Genomic DNA, 16131 nt, shown 5'->3' on the forward strand with positions numbered 1-16131 from the left:
TGAGTTGAATTGAGCCTAAGGGGAATGATGTAATAAATGTCATTTTAAGTAGGAAAACGTTCTAACTGCACCTTAAAGTTAGATCGCAAAACCTGAAAAATTTGCAAGTGGGGTTAAGGAAGATAACGATGTATTCTTATCAGATAACTTCCATATAAATTGGATTCAGCTTACAACTGTTACCCTCCCAGTTCCATTTAAACCTAAAAAGGTTATCAAGAAAACAGGAATGTCTATAATTAAAGATAGTGGAAATTACTCTGACAAGAAATTTGTTGTCAGAAGACCAGTGTTCAGAAGGTAGACTGAGGAAGTAGTACACTGTAGGTTCAGTGTTTAACATTTATAAACAAAGGAAAAATATCAATTTTAATTCTCCACCCTATGAAGAGAGATATAAGGGGGGAAAAAAAAACCCTATCTGAACAGCTTTCAACAATTAACAACTGCAACGAACAGAACTAAACCAAAAAGCAAATCTTATGAAATGCAGAAAGGACAAATGCAATTGCTACAGCAAATCCTTGGCCAAAACCCTGAGTTGAGAGATAGTTTGCTTCATCTTATTGTAGGCCCTGAAATGAAGGTTTGCCCCCCTTTTCACAGCAAAGACTTAAAGAGCTCCTATCAGAATTTGTAGCAACAGCAAAAAAGAAAAAGCAAGAAAACACTTCCCTCCCTGTCCCTGCAAAAACACCAAACCTCTCTGAAAATTGTTCTGAATATATAAGAAAACATTTCAGGCTTGCACACTGAGAATCTTGCTTTCCAGGATTTCTGGTATTTAAGCATACTTATCCCTTTACGAGGATGGACACCCTAAATCACACACAAAGGATTTTATGCAACTTCCACACTGTAACAGATCAATAATTCTATGAGCATGCCTTCTGTCAGCAGGCAAAATATAAAAAGAGTTTACAATAATTTTAATAGAGTTTAAAGCCATCATCCCTACCTATAAAGTTGTGTAGAACTGTGTTATCCTCTGCCTGATTCCTCCCCGCTCAACACACAGACAGCAACAACCAGCCTCTGAAGCAGGCAATTCACACATGCATCCAAACATTGTATGTATGACCAATGCCCCTCACGTGGCAAGAGGAGACACTGTGTGAATGACCTTCAGTGATGAAATCTTTTTATTTAGGCATTCAAAGTACCCAGTTTCCAAAGATTTTGGGAGTCCTTGGGTAACTCAAGACTTTTGGTTCTGCTAAAGGTGCAAGGAAAGGACATTTTTTCCCAGGATCAAAGAAAGGGCTATTCAGCATCCAGACAATAACTTGAAATCCCCTGAACCAGAAAAGGACCTAATCCAGGAGCTGAACAAAGCAAATTCCTGCCAGGTATATGCATTTCCTTGTATAGTCCAGGGCTCTGCAGCCAGGTCAACTGTCTAATTAGGATAGTAGACAGCAATGACTGAAGCCACACTTGCTACTTAAGGATGACAAAAGGATGACAACAGCAAGGGTGACAAGTTATACCCACTGACCCTGCATGGTGGGGCACAACTGATACCCAGTGCCAGATGATGCATTAGGAGCAACCAGGAGAACAGGGACTTGAGAAGAAAACTGGCAATGCCTGCAATGAAAACTATGCAGGCAAATGGCAGGAAGGAGACATCCAGCTCAATGAAGTAAACACAGGTATCAGTGTAACTGTTGGCTATCAGTAGAAGAAAAAAGAAACCACTCACTATGGGGTGGGTATGTGTGTGTGGAAACGGAGAAGCTAGATTTGTAACAACAGGTGTTTATCAGCCAGATATATGGTATATTCCAGGGACTGTTTCCTGAAACCAAGAGTTCTACTAATTACCATAAACGCTCGAAGTTATGAAGCATTAAAACTGGCTATTGTTAATATAAAAATCCTTGAGCTTGACAGAAATGCCTATTCATACAAACAAATCATTTGCTTATCTGATGCAGAGAAAACCAATAGAAAAAACACTCCTGAGACATTGTGAAATCCTGGAAGCCCAAGAATTGCCTAATACAGAAATATATTTGCATAGCTAGACATCTGGCTGCCACAAAGTATTTTAAGTGGGCTTCAGGATTTCAGTGTCTTATTTTAAAAGCTTATGAAGATTACCCAGACACTGGTAGAATGTCTTCCGGCCACCAACAGGTTTCAGCAGCACTAAATCCATTTGGATAACTGCTGCATAGTGTTAGTTTATTTCCTTACACCAGAAGAAGCCTGGGAGACTTCCCAAATAACCTAAACCTGTTAAAAAAAAGAGAGAGATCTGTTCTAACACTGAGGTCATTAAGTACAGGCTCTATCTAGGAGTAGGAATCTCTGTGAAGAGTACTGGAAGACCAATCTATGTAAAAGAATGTCACTGTCATGGCAGGTATACAGGGACTCAAGAGATGATCCCTGAGCAGCAGACAGATCCCACGGTAGACATGCCCAGAACAATGCCTTCAGGAATCTATGAGTAGTAAGATGCAAGAACAAAGAGGACAGCACAGATAACTGATTTTACCATGCAAAGCCTTCACCCCTCTGCTCCAAGAAGTACCTCTAAGACGACTGTGGTTGAAGCACCAGAGAATAAAAATCTGGTTGATGTACACATTCATCTAGCAACAGAACCTGGTGAGGCTTTGTCCAAATTGAGGTACTCTGTCCAAGACTGAGACTACCTCATGTGAACTGCTACCTAGTGAACTGCTGTCAGTGTACTGATACAAAACCAGGGCACTTCAAACTCAGCATGACTTGGCTGAGCAGGGTAGGGCTGACCAACCAGAATGGACTATGGGCAGTGGAAGTTGTTTACTCAAGACCGTGCAGCTCAAGAAGGCAAGTGGATGATTTGTTGAGGACTTCTTAGCCAACGTGTTCTGGGACAAAACAGTATCAGGTGTCTTTGAAGCTGCTCAGGTAGGTGCTGATTTCAGTCACAGGACACCTGCAAGCTTCAGGGTCAGGGGCATGCTATGCAAAAAGTTACAGAGCTTAACTGGTGTTCATACTTTTTTCCCCTGTATATGAGAGTCAAAATTAAGAAAAGGGCATAGCTGGTGGCATCACACTGAAAACAGGTAATCGCTGAAAGAATAAAAAAATTTAACATCAAAGTGAAGATAACCACACAACAAGGAGCATCCAAATGGAACACATCTGAAATGAACTGAAGTGACACTGGACCCTATTCTATATCTATACTTTACACCAAGTGAGAGGAAGGATACATCTAGAGCACCCTCTTTGTTTATAATGTAAAGAAACTTTGCAATCTTGAAAAATTAACAGCACATTAATATACTTGCTGTGGATTCTTGGTAGTGCTCCAAACAATACACAATACATATCAGTACAACTTAATCACTGATATGAACAAATACAATCTCTTAGGAATGCTTATAAGCTGAAATTACACTATGACTGTATTTACCCAACTCTGAGGTCAGGGACAGCTGTCAGAAATTTGTAGATAGCCTCTTGCGTAATCGTTTCATGGTATCTCCCTTGCAAGTGATTTGCAGCCAAAGAGAGTAAACTATAAATCTGGAAAAGCCAAAATGAATTAATTATTATTGAAACTCAAAATGCATAAAGAAATACACAGGAGTAAGACTACAAAGAGTTCTATCATAAATTACTACTTACAGGGAACATGAAACATCTGCCACATCATCATCTCTAAAGCACACAACTACAACGAGGAGTTAAGACTAAGCCCATAGAGTTTATCAAGAGCATTTCTGAATTAACCAAATTCCAGAACAACAATGAATTGACACAGAGGAAAACAGTGTATATATAACACAGCCTAAAAAAGTTAGCATCTGTCACTACAGAAGCAGCAACACACCACTATACTAATTTTTGTGGTTTGTAGACAAGAGTTCTACATACTCAAGGGAATAAGTAGTCTAAAGAGCACGAGGCTTATGACTATTTTCATGTCTCCATTTCCAGTGCATATATGGACCCAACATTTTGCAATATACAAGTGACAATCTAAGTTAGCTGTATCTGACAGACAGGGATCCTTTCAACTGATTAAAGAAACAAGCCTTCTGCCAGACATCACTATGCATCAATGATGGATTCCAGAAACTGAATTACCCCTGTCTCAGTTTTGAGATAGTTAGTAGAAAATCCAGCAAAATAAGTAGAACCTCAGTAAACCTGACAGAATGGTGAAACCACTTTCCTGAAATTCAGGTGACTAGCAAATTTTATACACATATACATATGTGGTGGGTTGATCCTGGCTGGCAAATAAGCTCCTACCCAGTTACTTGCTCACTTTCTCCCAGCAGGACCGGGGAGAATCAGAAGGGTAAATGGCAGAAAATATTAATGGATTGAGATACATACAGTTCAATAAATGGAGGGAAAAAACCCTCAAAAACCTAAGTGATGCAAAGGCAATCACTCACCATCTCCCACCAGAAGATCAATGCTCAGCCAGCCTCCAAGCAATGGCTACTTCAGAAAAACTCCTCTGACAATTTAATCGCTAAGCATGACATTATATGGTATGGAGTATCCCTTGGGTCAGTTGGGGTCATCTGTCCTGGCTGTGCCCCCTCCCAATATCTAGCTCACCCCAGCCTACTTGCTGGGGGTGGGGGTACAGAGTGAGAAACAGAGATGGCCTTGATGCTGCACAAGCACTGCTCAGCAATAGCTAAAATACTGGTGTGTTATCAACACTGTTCTGGTCACAAATCTAAAACACAGCACCTTACAGGCTGACAGGAAGAAAAATAACTCCATCCCTGCCAAACCCCATACAATACGTAAGAAAAATATCTCCCCCCTCTCAGATATAGTTTCTGCAGACATAGTCTATATGACAACCCAAGGGGCTGTCAACAGCCTGAAGAGCAGACCCCCAAGCTGGAAGAAGCTCATGACCATTAAGTATCTCAATACCATCTGCAAGACTTTGCGGTAACTGTGTGAAAGTTAGCGCTTCACAGGTCAAGAGGCAAGACCCACCTCTCAAGTGTGAGGAGCCTGTATTCCCTCCATGCCAGACAAAGTCATGTTATAAGATTATATGGCCATAGCCTGCTGAACAAGTAATTTATCAAAGGCAGAAAGCATTTGTAGTCCCTTTCAGTAACTTGAGCTAACAGATCACGGAGGCTCAGACACTGATCTTGCTAGTCTACACTGACAGCTTTGTGCATAGTTATCATTTTTGCTCCAGCCTAGCCCTGGAGTGTGGGGTGAGGTGGGGGGGAAGAAAGAAAGAAAGAAAAGGAAGCTGTAAAGTGAATTACAATTCACATATATTTTTGAAAAGCCACTGCAAAAAGCCACATCACTGGTAAGAGCAACTCAAAGCAAAATACATAGAAACCTGGTCTGATTGATCCACCATGCATCTCCTGGTAACAGCAGTAAACAGATTTATTTTAGGAGAATATGTGTTGACTTCAGCAGCTCTCTCTTTACATTGGTAACTAGCGGCTGTTCTTCCAGTGATCTGATGACCAATTTATGTTATTTTATACCTTCTTCCCTCCTGAGCATGGATTTTGAAGATGGCCAATACCAACTCCCCCCCTTTTAGCTTTAGCCTTTTCACTTCCAAATTCAATCAGAAACTGTACGCTGCAGATCAGTTTGATATCCGCATTCTCTCACACACTTTGGCAGACAGGAAAAAACCAACACATTATTTTTCTATTTCTCATATCAACATTAGTAACGTGAATAATCCCTTGTTCTGTATTCTAATTCTGAAGTCAAGGATACTAAAAAAAAAAGGTCCCAAAACATTATAGCATTTAAAGCCCTGTGAAAAGCCGGGATATAACACAAAATAGTCTACGCAGATGCAATAGCACAAGTATTCAACTAGCTGCTGTAGTTCAGTTAAGGTAACACTTCTACATAAGATTATAAAATTGGTGAACAGATTTTTTTGAGGCAAAACACAGAATATGCATTGCAAAGAGAAATTAAATACCTCTGAGTGTTTATTAATTTTTGCTATCTCTGCTGCTGTTTTCTCATCCTTAGTCAGTAGATTTTTGTCAGCTCCAAGCTCAAGCAACTTAAAAATTACACTCTTATGTCCATGCTGTGCTGCCCATATTAATGCCTGCAAAGAACAACTTCATTTTACTAAGTTTACATAGGGGGCAAAAAGAACAGAGGTTTGATCAATATTGCAACTTTCACAAGTTTTCACATGGCAGAGTCTGGACACAAAGACAAGTAGTACAAAATTTCAAAGTGGTGTTAACACAGAAGAACATACTTATGAGCATTTCTGAGGAAGTTGTGCTTAGAAACAAGTTTGTGGGTTCTTGCTTTTAAAAATTTTTATCATTAATTACAACACACAAGTAAGTCACTTACTGAATATCCATTTTCATCTTGGGCATTTATGTGTGATCCATGAGCAACAAGAAGAGCAGTAACCTGAGCATAGCCTTTTTTAGCTGCATACATCAGCGGAGTCATTTGTCTCCTGAAAACGGGAGGGGTGAAAAGAATTATTTCAAGACATCAAAATCCAACTGCATTATCAATTAGAGCACCTCTAGTCTGTAAAGATTCTCTGTTCTAGAGAAGAAGTAGAGGATGACAGCCTAAGACACTGCATTCATGCTTCTGCACAAGGGTCAATTTAACAGAACGTAGAGATTCAGCAACTCATTTATGTCCAGTTAGCAATTTTTAAATATTTTAAGAGTTGGCATTTATTTCCTGATTGAAATGAAGTAAAGAAGTCAATTGCCCTTCACAAGAAGGAAACTGAGACAAAACTAAACAAGTCTCTTTCAGTTTAGAATATAGACTTATAATACATCTGGGAGAAAAAGTTAAAAAATATATCAGTCTTATCACCTCCAAATTCAAGTAGTGCATTAAACCATAAATAACCCTAGCATGTCCCAGCTATGAAACACGGTAGCTTGTTGACTAAACCACTTCTGTTTTTGTTCTGAGCTACACAAAACAAGTTTTTAAAGACCATCCCTCCTGCTGCTACCGCAGACCCAGTGGCAGGCCTCTCTTTTAGCACATGGACCAGCTTAATGAAAAGGGAACGGGCAGAACTGCAGATCCCAGTTTTCACCTTACTAAAAGCAGAGAATATCAGCGATTCACCCATTTTTCCTTCAAAAAAGTGGCAGAGACTTTAATTTTTTACTTCAAAAATTATCTTTAAAAGACACAGCTTCTACATACAGTTTAATTTCAATCCAAAGTTCTGAAAAGAAATATGCAGTTTTGTGGAGGGCAAGTTGTAAACCACAACCGAGTACTTAAGAGGAATAATATGAAGAACAACAACTATGTATATTCTTGCAAAACCCTCTCTGGTAAAGCAATGTAAGCAAAAGAACCACAGGTCCCACAACTCTTGCTGGTGTGCAGAAGAACAGTGCAAAAGCGCAGAGGGCACACGTATTATCGACATTCAGACCCACACCCGCCTGCCCCACCCTCAATATATGTGAGAGGAGTCTTCAGAGAATTACTTATGAACACCACACTGTAATTCTTAACTTTTCAAGTACTAAAACTGAATGCACATCAAAATTTGTCCTTTACCCCATTCTTGTTTTCTGTTCCCAGAAGTGTATGTATTGATGCTTTCTCTCCTACATGTATTACTACTTCTTACTTACAGACACCAGCTTTCCCATTATTCCGTTTCTTTATATCCCAAAACCATGAAGACAACAGCCTATTGATCTTAGACTTCTACTGAGATGCTTATAAGATGAAGCCATTGTGAATTGTTCTGAAAGAAAAAAAATATTGCTCAAAAGCTTCTGTTAGAAAAGTGTCTTTCCAGATGCCTGACACTTATTCTTTGGTGGAATAGGATTGGAGAACTTAAAAAATGCAGTACTGGAGGACAAATATGTGGAGTTTCTGATCGCTATGAAGTAATTAGATTTAAGCTAAAATATTTTACTAGTAACATTCAATTAAAATTTATTATACCTTAAAATGCATTTTTTTCTGAAAAAAAAACCAAACCAAAACTATCATGTATTGCTTTTAATGTACAGCTCTGCGTCAAAAATCTGCTGCCAAAAGATTATTCTATCTTGTTAGGATATACTTGAGGGGAGGATCACTCTTCTGTTCTTAGTAAGTAGTTCAATACCGACCACTAGAGGGACCCCGAAAAGCGTAAGTAAACCAAAGCAGCTGTCTTAAAACACAGACCACCTGCTTCCTTCCACAGCATTGCTAGGTCTAAGGCTTTGCTCATCCTTCCTTGTTATTGCTCATTCACAAAAGGAAAATATTTTGTCTTATGCAAACACAGTTAAAAGTACACTGAAAAAAATCCAGTCATATTACAAATTTGAAAGTGCCTTACGATAGGAGGAAAAAAGTCAATTACTTGGAGATAAGCAAAACTGAAAGGTAGCCAGGCCTTCAAGACACAGAGTCAACAAGAGAAAGGAACTTGGTAATGAAATAAGATGATTTGCATCAGTCTGTAACTAATTTGATTTAGTCCATCAACACTGCAAAAGCAGAATTTCCACCAGAATATAAGGAGACTTTTCTACCATGGGGCACAGTCAACCAGTGGAACTGGTTGCTTCAAGGAATTCTGTAGTCTCCATCTTTGGGGGGGTTTCATGACCAGATGGCAACCTAACCCCACGTCATAGCAGAGGTAGCTTTAAGGAGCAAGATGGACTAGAGACTTCCTGAGGTGCCTTCTGATCTGAACTACCCTGCGATCCTATGCAGATGACTATAAAAATAGAGAGACTCTACAACTTAACAACTAACTGATGAGATAGCGAGATATAGATGTCTATAGATAACCAATGCCGACACTCACTCTCACACTTCTTTCTATTCAGTGGCAGGTAGCTTTGACACACTTTCCATGCTATCACCTTTGAAATATTTATATCTGACTGCAAAAACAGTCCATTTATTTTTCATTTTCAATTCTTCTGCTCTCAACATGTAGGGTTTTTTTTTTGAACCTGCACACTGGTACTACCTCACAATTTCTTTCTGCTCTTTCAAAGGAAAAATTACTGAACAAAAGTCTAGAGGCTACTGTCTTTTCTCCAAAAAACTCCATGTAGTGGTTACAGCTGCACAGTACTGCAGACATGGTATCTGAAATCAAGGCAACAACTCAATGACATTAAAGCCACTGAAAAAGTTTCTCCATTTTTAATTAAAACCCCAAAAAACATGACATTTAAATGGTTCACCAACATGAATAAAATTAAATGCTTGAAGGACTAATTGCATAATGTTCAAGTTTTAATTTCAAATGCTACAAGGTGTTTCAGGGTAGAAACATATACAGTGCTGCATAAATTTGCAATTGCATTTATGCACCACTATACAGGAGGGGGCACCGTTTAATGTCTTGGACACATGCTGCATAGGCACCACCTCAGAAAGCAAGGTCCGTTTACACGTATGTCCACAAGAGGGAGACTAAAGCTTTAGGGAAAACAAATTTTGTTCTTCTAACCCTGCAAAGAACTTCCACAAATACACGAGCAAGCTTTAGGATGCCAAATCCACTGTTTCTTGCTCAAGTTGAAGAGAAATTAAATGTATTGGTACATTTTACCACAATCTGAAAATGTATATGGAAAGTGTAGTGATAACCACCCAGATAAAAGAACTGAAGAATCCTTTTATCATTTTCAGGAGCTGCGCAGACATTTGTGTTTCAGCAATCTGGTTTGCAGATGACCTTCTTGTCCAAACACCTGTGAAGTCCTTTTGTATGGCACAATTTGCCACAACATTTGCCCATATTGGGCATGATACTCAAATGATAGTCGATAAATAAATAAAAATCTTAAAAGGCATATAAGCAATTTATCAATTAAATGTGACATCTGTTCCAACTGTTTGCTTCCAGTTACGCTGAAATAAAAAACAAGGAATTCTTCACTGGTCTCATGCAAATGAAGGGTTTTGTTTGTTTTTAGCTTTAGGTCTCCCTGCTTTTATGTTAAGGCTGGAGAAGGAGACAAAACCAAAACGTTTTTCAGGGCCATTCAAAACTTTGTATTTGACATCCACACAAAGATACAAGAAGTTCTTATAGGTTCAATTCATCTTCATCCTGTAAAAAAAAAAATGTGGCAAAACATAATAACAAGAGAGCGCGCTGAGCAGAACAGCCCTAAAAGCTACCACTTGGAGCCTCGTACCCTGGATAACCACATGCCATGGTAAAACCAGGTGATACAGTGCTAGCTAGCTATCTCACTCAAAAATGTCCCGAGCACCTGTCTGTTACCACTAAGCTGAATCTGTGGTGCAGAATTCACCACACTTGACAAACACACATGCTTATGTTTGGGGTCACGCTCTCAAGCAAGACAAAATTCGTTTTCCTGGAAACTTTCAGAAGAGGGAAGAGAAGAAGAAAAGATGTCTTCCATTTAGACACAGGTTTCCTTCCGTCAGAGAGATATCCATAGAAAATTCAGTATTTGAGGTTGGTGATCTTGAGAAATAAGCTGTACATAGTCTTATACCTGGATATGTGTTTATTAGCTAGACCAGTGTATCATTAACATTCGGAAAAATTCAGCAGGTAGAAAACAATTTAACCTTATGAGTTTAGTCTCATAGGAAATGATGCTACAAGGCACCAATATTTTAGTCTATTGATCTGTGAACTGAACACTGCTTCAGATAACCAGGAAGCATCTTCAGCTTTTGGAGACAGTATCACCACTCCAGTGCTGCACATTAAGCTTGGAACTGAGAAACAAAAGGTAACAGCGTATCTACAGCAACAGAACGAAAGCTATTTGTCCCTTTTCTAGCTTATTTGGGTTTTAATCAATGAGATAGGAAACCCTAGACAACAAGTAGTATTGAAAGAACATACTTCAGTGTACCATGAGCTGCAGGATACTTTTCCAGGCACTGTCTGCTGGAGCAAGGTAGTAGAGTCCCCTACCTTCTTGAAGCAGAACTTGCTGGGAGAATGGTCATACAGCTCTAGTAAGAAGGTTGGGCCACAAAAGATGACAGATGAGTTTCAGGTTCCCTAGTTTTAGGCTTCATTTTAGATTGCCAGTTCTTGTATCCTTCTGCTTCTAAACTCTGTTTACATGACTGTTTCAACATTTAAAAAGGCATCTGTACAAGTTCTACAGCACACAGAGTTGGGAAGGTAGATAGCTACAAATTTTGCTTCTTATGACTAGAAAAATATAAAGGATGTGATTATAAAAGACATTAGTATAAAGATTAACAATGAGGATGGCGGAACATTCCCAATTATCCTGCCATGGTCTCTTTCATCCTCACTCCATTACATTTTTTACAAGCGAGCTGGTTTAGGTGAAGACATGCACAGCTTGATTTAGAGAAGAAAAACAACTGAGTTAAACAATCAGAGATCATCCAGACTATTTTCAACTCTCCTTTCGAACCAGGGCTATAGTAAAGAAATTCAGTACATACATGTAAAATAGAACAGAATTGAATCATTAAGGTTGGAAAAGACCTCTAGGATCATCAAGTCCAACCGCCAACCCAACACCACCACACCTCCTAAACCATGTCCCAAAGTGCAATGTCTACACGTTTCTTGAACACCTCCAGGGACGGTGACTCCACCACTTCCATGGGAAGCCTGTTCCAGTGCTTGAGAACTCTTTCAGTGAAAGAATTTTTCCTAATATCCAACCTAAACCTTCCCTGATCCAACCTGAGGTAATTTCATTTCCTCTCATCCTATTGCTCATTACTTGGGAGAAGAAACCAACAGCTGTCACCTCACTACAGCCTCCTTTCAGGTAGTTGTAGAGAAAAATAAGGTCTCCCCTCAGCCTCCTTTTCTCCAGGCTAAACAACCCCAGCTCCCTCAGCCGCTCCTCATAACACTTGCTCTCCAAACCCTTCACCAGCTTCGTTGCCCTACTCTGGACACGCTTCAGCAACTCAATGTCTGTCTTGTACTGAGGGGCCCAAAACTGAACACAGTATTCGAGGTGCGGCCTCACCAGTGCTGAGTACAGGGGCACGATCACTGCCCTGCTCCTGCTGGCCACACTGTTCCTGATACAAGCCAGGATGCTCTTGGCCTTCTTGGCCACCGGGGCACGCTGCCGGCTCATGTGCAGCCAGCTGTCCACCAGCACCCCCAGGTCCTTCTCCACCAGGCAGCTTTCCAGTCACTCTTCCCCAGGCCTGGAACGTTGCATGGGGTTGTTGTGACCCAAGTGCAGGACCTGGCACTTGGCCTTGTTAAACCTCATACAACTGACCTCGGCTCATCCATCCAGCCTGTCCAGATCCCTCTGCAGAGCCTTCTCACCCTTGAGCAGATCGACACCCCTGCCCAGCTTGGTGTCACCTGCAAATTTTCTGAGAGTGCACTCAATGCCCTCATCCAGATCATTGATAAAGATATTAAACAAGACTGGCCCCAACACTGAGCCCTGGGGAACACCACTCGTGACTGGCTGCCAACTGGATTTAGCTTCATTCACCACAACTCTCTGGGCTCGGCCATCCAGCCAGTTTTTTACCCAGCGAAGAGTACGCCCATCCAAGCCATGAGCCACCAGCTTCTCTAAGAGGATGCTGTGGGAGACAGTGTCAAAGGCTTTGCTAAAGTCCAGGTAGACAACATCCACAGCCTTTCTCTCATCCACTAGGTGGGTCACCTGGTTATAGAAGGAGATCAGGTTGGTCAGGCAGGACCTGTCTTTCATGAAGGCATGCTGGCTGGGCCTGTTCTCCTAGTTGTCCTGCACATGCCTGGTAAGCACACTCAAGATGAACCGCTCCATAATTTTCCCCAGTACGGAGGTCAGGCTGACAGTCCTGTAGTTCCACGGATCCTCCTTCCAGCCCTTCTTGTAGACTGGCATCATACCGGCAAGCCTTCAGTCATCTGGAACCTCCCCTGTTAACCAGGACTGCTGATAAATGATGGAGGGTGGCTTGGCAAGCTCCTCCATGAGCTCCCTCAGTACCCTTGGGTGGATCCCATCTGGCCCCATAGACCTGTGAGTGTCCAGGGGGCTCAGCAGGTTGTCAGCTGCTTCCTCCTGGATTATGGGGAGGGGCAGTTTATTCTGCGATCCAGAAATCTACTCCATGTTTCTAATGAAAGGGCAATTCTCTCATGTAAAAAACCCACACCAATTCTATGCAAATAACACATGATCAGGGGAAGTTAGTGGCAATGTGTGCTGGTTTTGGCTGGGATAGAGCTAATTTTCTTCCTGGTAGCTAGTATCGAGCTATGTTTTGGATTTGTTCTGGAAACAGTGTTGGTAAAACAGGGATGTTTTAGTTGTTGCTGAGCCATTCTTACACAGAGTCAAGGCCCTTCCTGCTTCTCACCCCACCCGACAGTAAGGAGGCTGGGGGTGCACAAGAAGCTGGGACGGGACACAGCCGGGACAGCTGACCCATACTGGCCAAAGGGATAACCCACACCATATGACATCATACTCAGCAATATAAAAACTGGGGGAAGAAGGAATTAAGGGACATTTGGGGTGATGGTGTTTGCCTTCCCAGGTAACCATTACGCGTGATGGAGCCCTGCTTTCCTGGACATGGCTGAACACCTGCCTGCTCATGGGAAGGAGTGAATGAATTCCTTCTTTTGCTTTGCCTGCATGTGCAGCTTTTGCTGTACCTATTAAACTGTCTTTATCTAGACCCACAAGTTTCTCACTTTTACTCTTCCGATTCTCTCCCCCATCCCAGCAGGGGGGAACGAGTGAGTGGCTGTGTGGGGCTTAATTGCCAGCTGGGGTCAAGCCACAACACAATGATAGGAAGATTAATATACTTGTCATAGAATGTTGCTGATACAATGCTAATGGTTTTCAGTGCAGGTTTTGTTTCTGTTTTACACAAAGGCTGCTCAGGTGACATTCCAATACACCACAGTACATTGTCAGAATGCCTCTGTTAAAAATAGCATCTAGTGTTGCTACTGTCCCCCAAGTATTTTATACCCCTGCCCAGAAACTGTGAGTAACAGTTATTAGCCTGTTGGTACTACTGTACAGTCAATACCAGCTGTGAAAAGTACAATCATCTATTTTGGTGTCTAGACTCCTTCGCCCTACCAAAAGACCTGATGAACAAGCCTCACCACTTAAAAGCCACTCTTCCAAACCTACATAACTTGCACATTTACCATGCTTTTGACTTTTCCCTAACACAGACAAGAGGAGGGAAGAGATATATGGACATAGCCCAGATGAACACAGTACTTTGGTAAATGCAATTTACCATCTGATTTTTTATATTTGGTCCTGCTGTCCTGATGTTTCATCAGCATAATAAAGTAAGTCTTTCTGTCCTGATTTAATAGTGCTAGAATAAAACATGTTAAAGGCATGAAGTATAATATAGCTTAACATCACAAGGTATTTTTAACTCTGAAGTGGATCAAAGATCTTGACTCAACCAGTATTAAAATTCCCTGATTTTCTTGCCCCGGCCATAAAATGTACTGCGGTGCATTAACTTTTCCCAGGTTAATTACCTTTACTGAAACATACTGTTTGTCATTTGTCATGGTTAGCTATCACACAATGATAATGTCAAGGTCTCTGAAACTATTATGCAGCAGTGCATACTTACTATCTTATCAGTAGAAATACATATCTTGCTAAAATTGAGGTGTTACACAATTGCTTTATTCTGACTATGCAACCTGAAAAACTTCCCCTTTCCATTATCATCTTCTCAAGAGGGCAAAATAGATAAAAACTTTTGTCACTAAACCATTTATGATACTCCTCAAAACTGCTCTGAATGTAAGCATAGGTGAACATAGGCAACTTCATACCAGACCTGAGCAGTGATTATTATTTTCATGTATATGCATTCATGTACATGACAGCATGCTTCCATCTCCACTTTTACTCTGTACCATGACAGAAGACAGACAAAGATATAGTTCTTAAAATACTAACACTAAAAAGAGGAAAATAAAATATTGGAGACTTTCTGAAGACTTTTCTTTAAGTATACACAAGATTCATAACCATTTTAGAGCAGAACACTGAAGACTTGGTCATTGATCATGACTCAACTGCACTAGAAATTTTAAGTGAGGTAAAAAAACCACACAAACAAAATTAAACCTCCACATATCCCACACAGAACAAGAGACACAGAGCTTATGTCAAAATAAAGGATGTTTCAGTCATTCACCTATTTGTACCTTCTTCTAACAAAGAGCTATTGGCATGAAACGTCAACTCAAAACACTCTCTTTACTGGCAAAGCCATTAAGTTGCTTTTACTCTACTTTACATAAACAAGAACTTGGGGGATGTCATCACTAAAATCCATATTTACTAAACAACCTATGACATGTAATCCTAGCAGCAGTAACTTCGTTATCAGTTGGTTATGCCTTTTCCTTCTGCCTATAGCAAAATCACAGCTTAACAATAAAACCAGTGTACATTTAAGAAAGCACTGCAGGTTAAAAGAGGTTTGGGAAAAAAAAACCCACAAACTGCCGAAATATTTCTAGGCCTTACAAAAGGGTAAAGTATAACTTTCATTTTGGAGTAAGGGGGAGGTGAATGATAAGCAGAACAAATTTCTCATGGAAGCATACACTTAAATGATGCACTCAGGCTACAGCAGCTCTACAAAGGCTATGCAGAGCAGTCTTACAATGCCTTCTTGTTTCACCTAGCCATTACCTTACTTCTTGCTTGTCTGTCAAAACTCTTCAGTTACCACTTATACTTTGATATGCTACGTTCTCATTAACAAAACTGTTTTTACAGCCATCATCGTTCAGTCCCCAATTTTGATTTAGCAAAAATATCAGAAGTTAACTCTACTAAGTACTTTCTCCTCGGTACTCTGTCCTATTGCAAAGAAACCATCTACCTACCCATCCCTAAACCCATCTACTTTCTGAGACTGCATTTCAAAAATCAGCTTATTTGTCACCAGTTCTTCCCTGCTCCATGCACATTTCACAAATTAGACAGAAAATTTTGCAGGTTTCTGTGTATCACCTCCAGATGACATGAAATAAAGCCTGCTGTCTGCCTTGACAGCCCAACAGAGCAAGGATAAATACCAAACTCCACCTTACATCAAAGTTAAGCATTCTGCTTTGCATTCACACACATTCCAGTTAGTGGCGGACAA

At 40.5% G+C, this 16131-nt stretch overlaps 1 protein-coding gene across 1 annotated transcript in view; it reads right to left on the bottom strand.

Annotated features, from left to right (window-relative positions):
- Positions 1-16131, bottom strand: part of ASZ1 (ankyrin repeat, SAM and basic leucine zipper domain containing 1) — a 43229-nt gene that overhangs the window by 14728 nt on the left and 12370 nt on the right. The window contains exons 5-7 of the mRNA XM_075081126.1: positions 6355-6466; positions 5960-6094; positions 3422-3534 (exon numbers count right to left, since the gene is read on the bottom strand). Coding sequence (XP_074937227.1) covers positions 3422-3534; positions 5960-6094; positions 6355-6466 — 360 coding nt within the window. The remainder of the gene's footprint in view (positions 1-3421; positions 3535-5959; positions 6095-6354; positions 6467-16131) is intronic.

This window comes from Phalacrocorax aristotelis, chromosome 1, assembly GCF_949628215.1.
Source record: "Phalacrocorax aristotelis chromosome 1, bGulAri2.1, whole genome shotgun sequence".
NCBI lineage: Eukaryota > Metazoa > Chordata > Aves > Suliformes > Phalacrocoracidae > Phalacrocorax > Phalacrocorax aristotelis.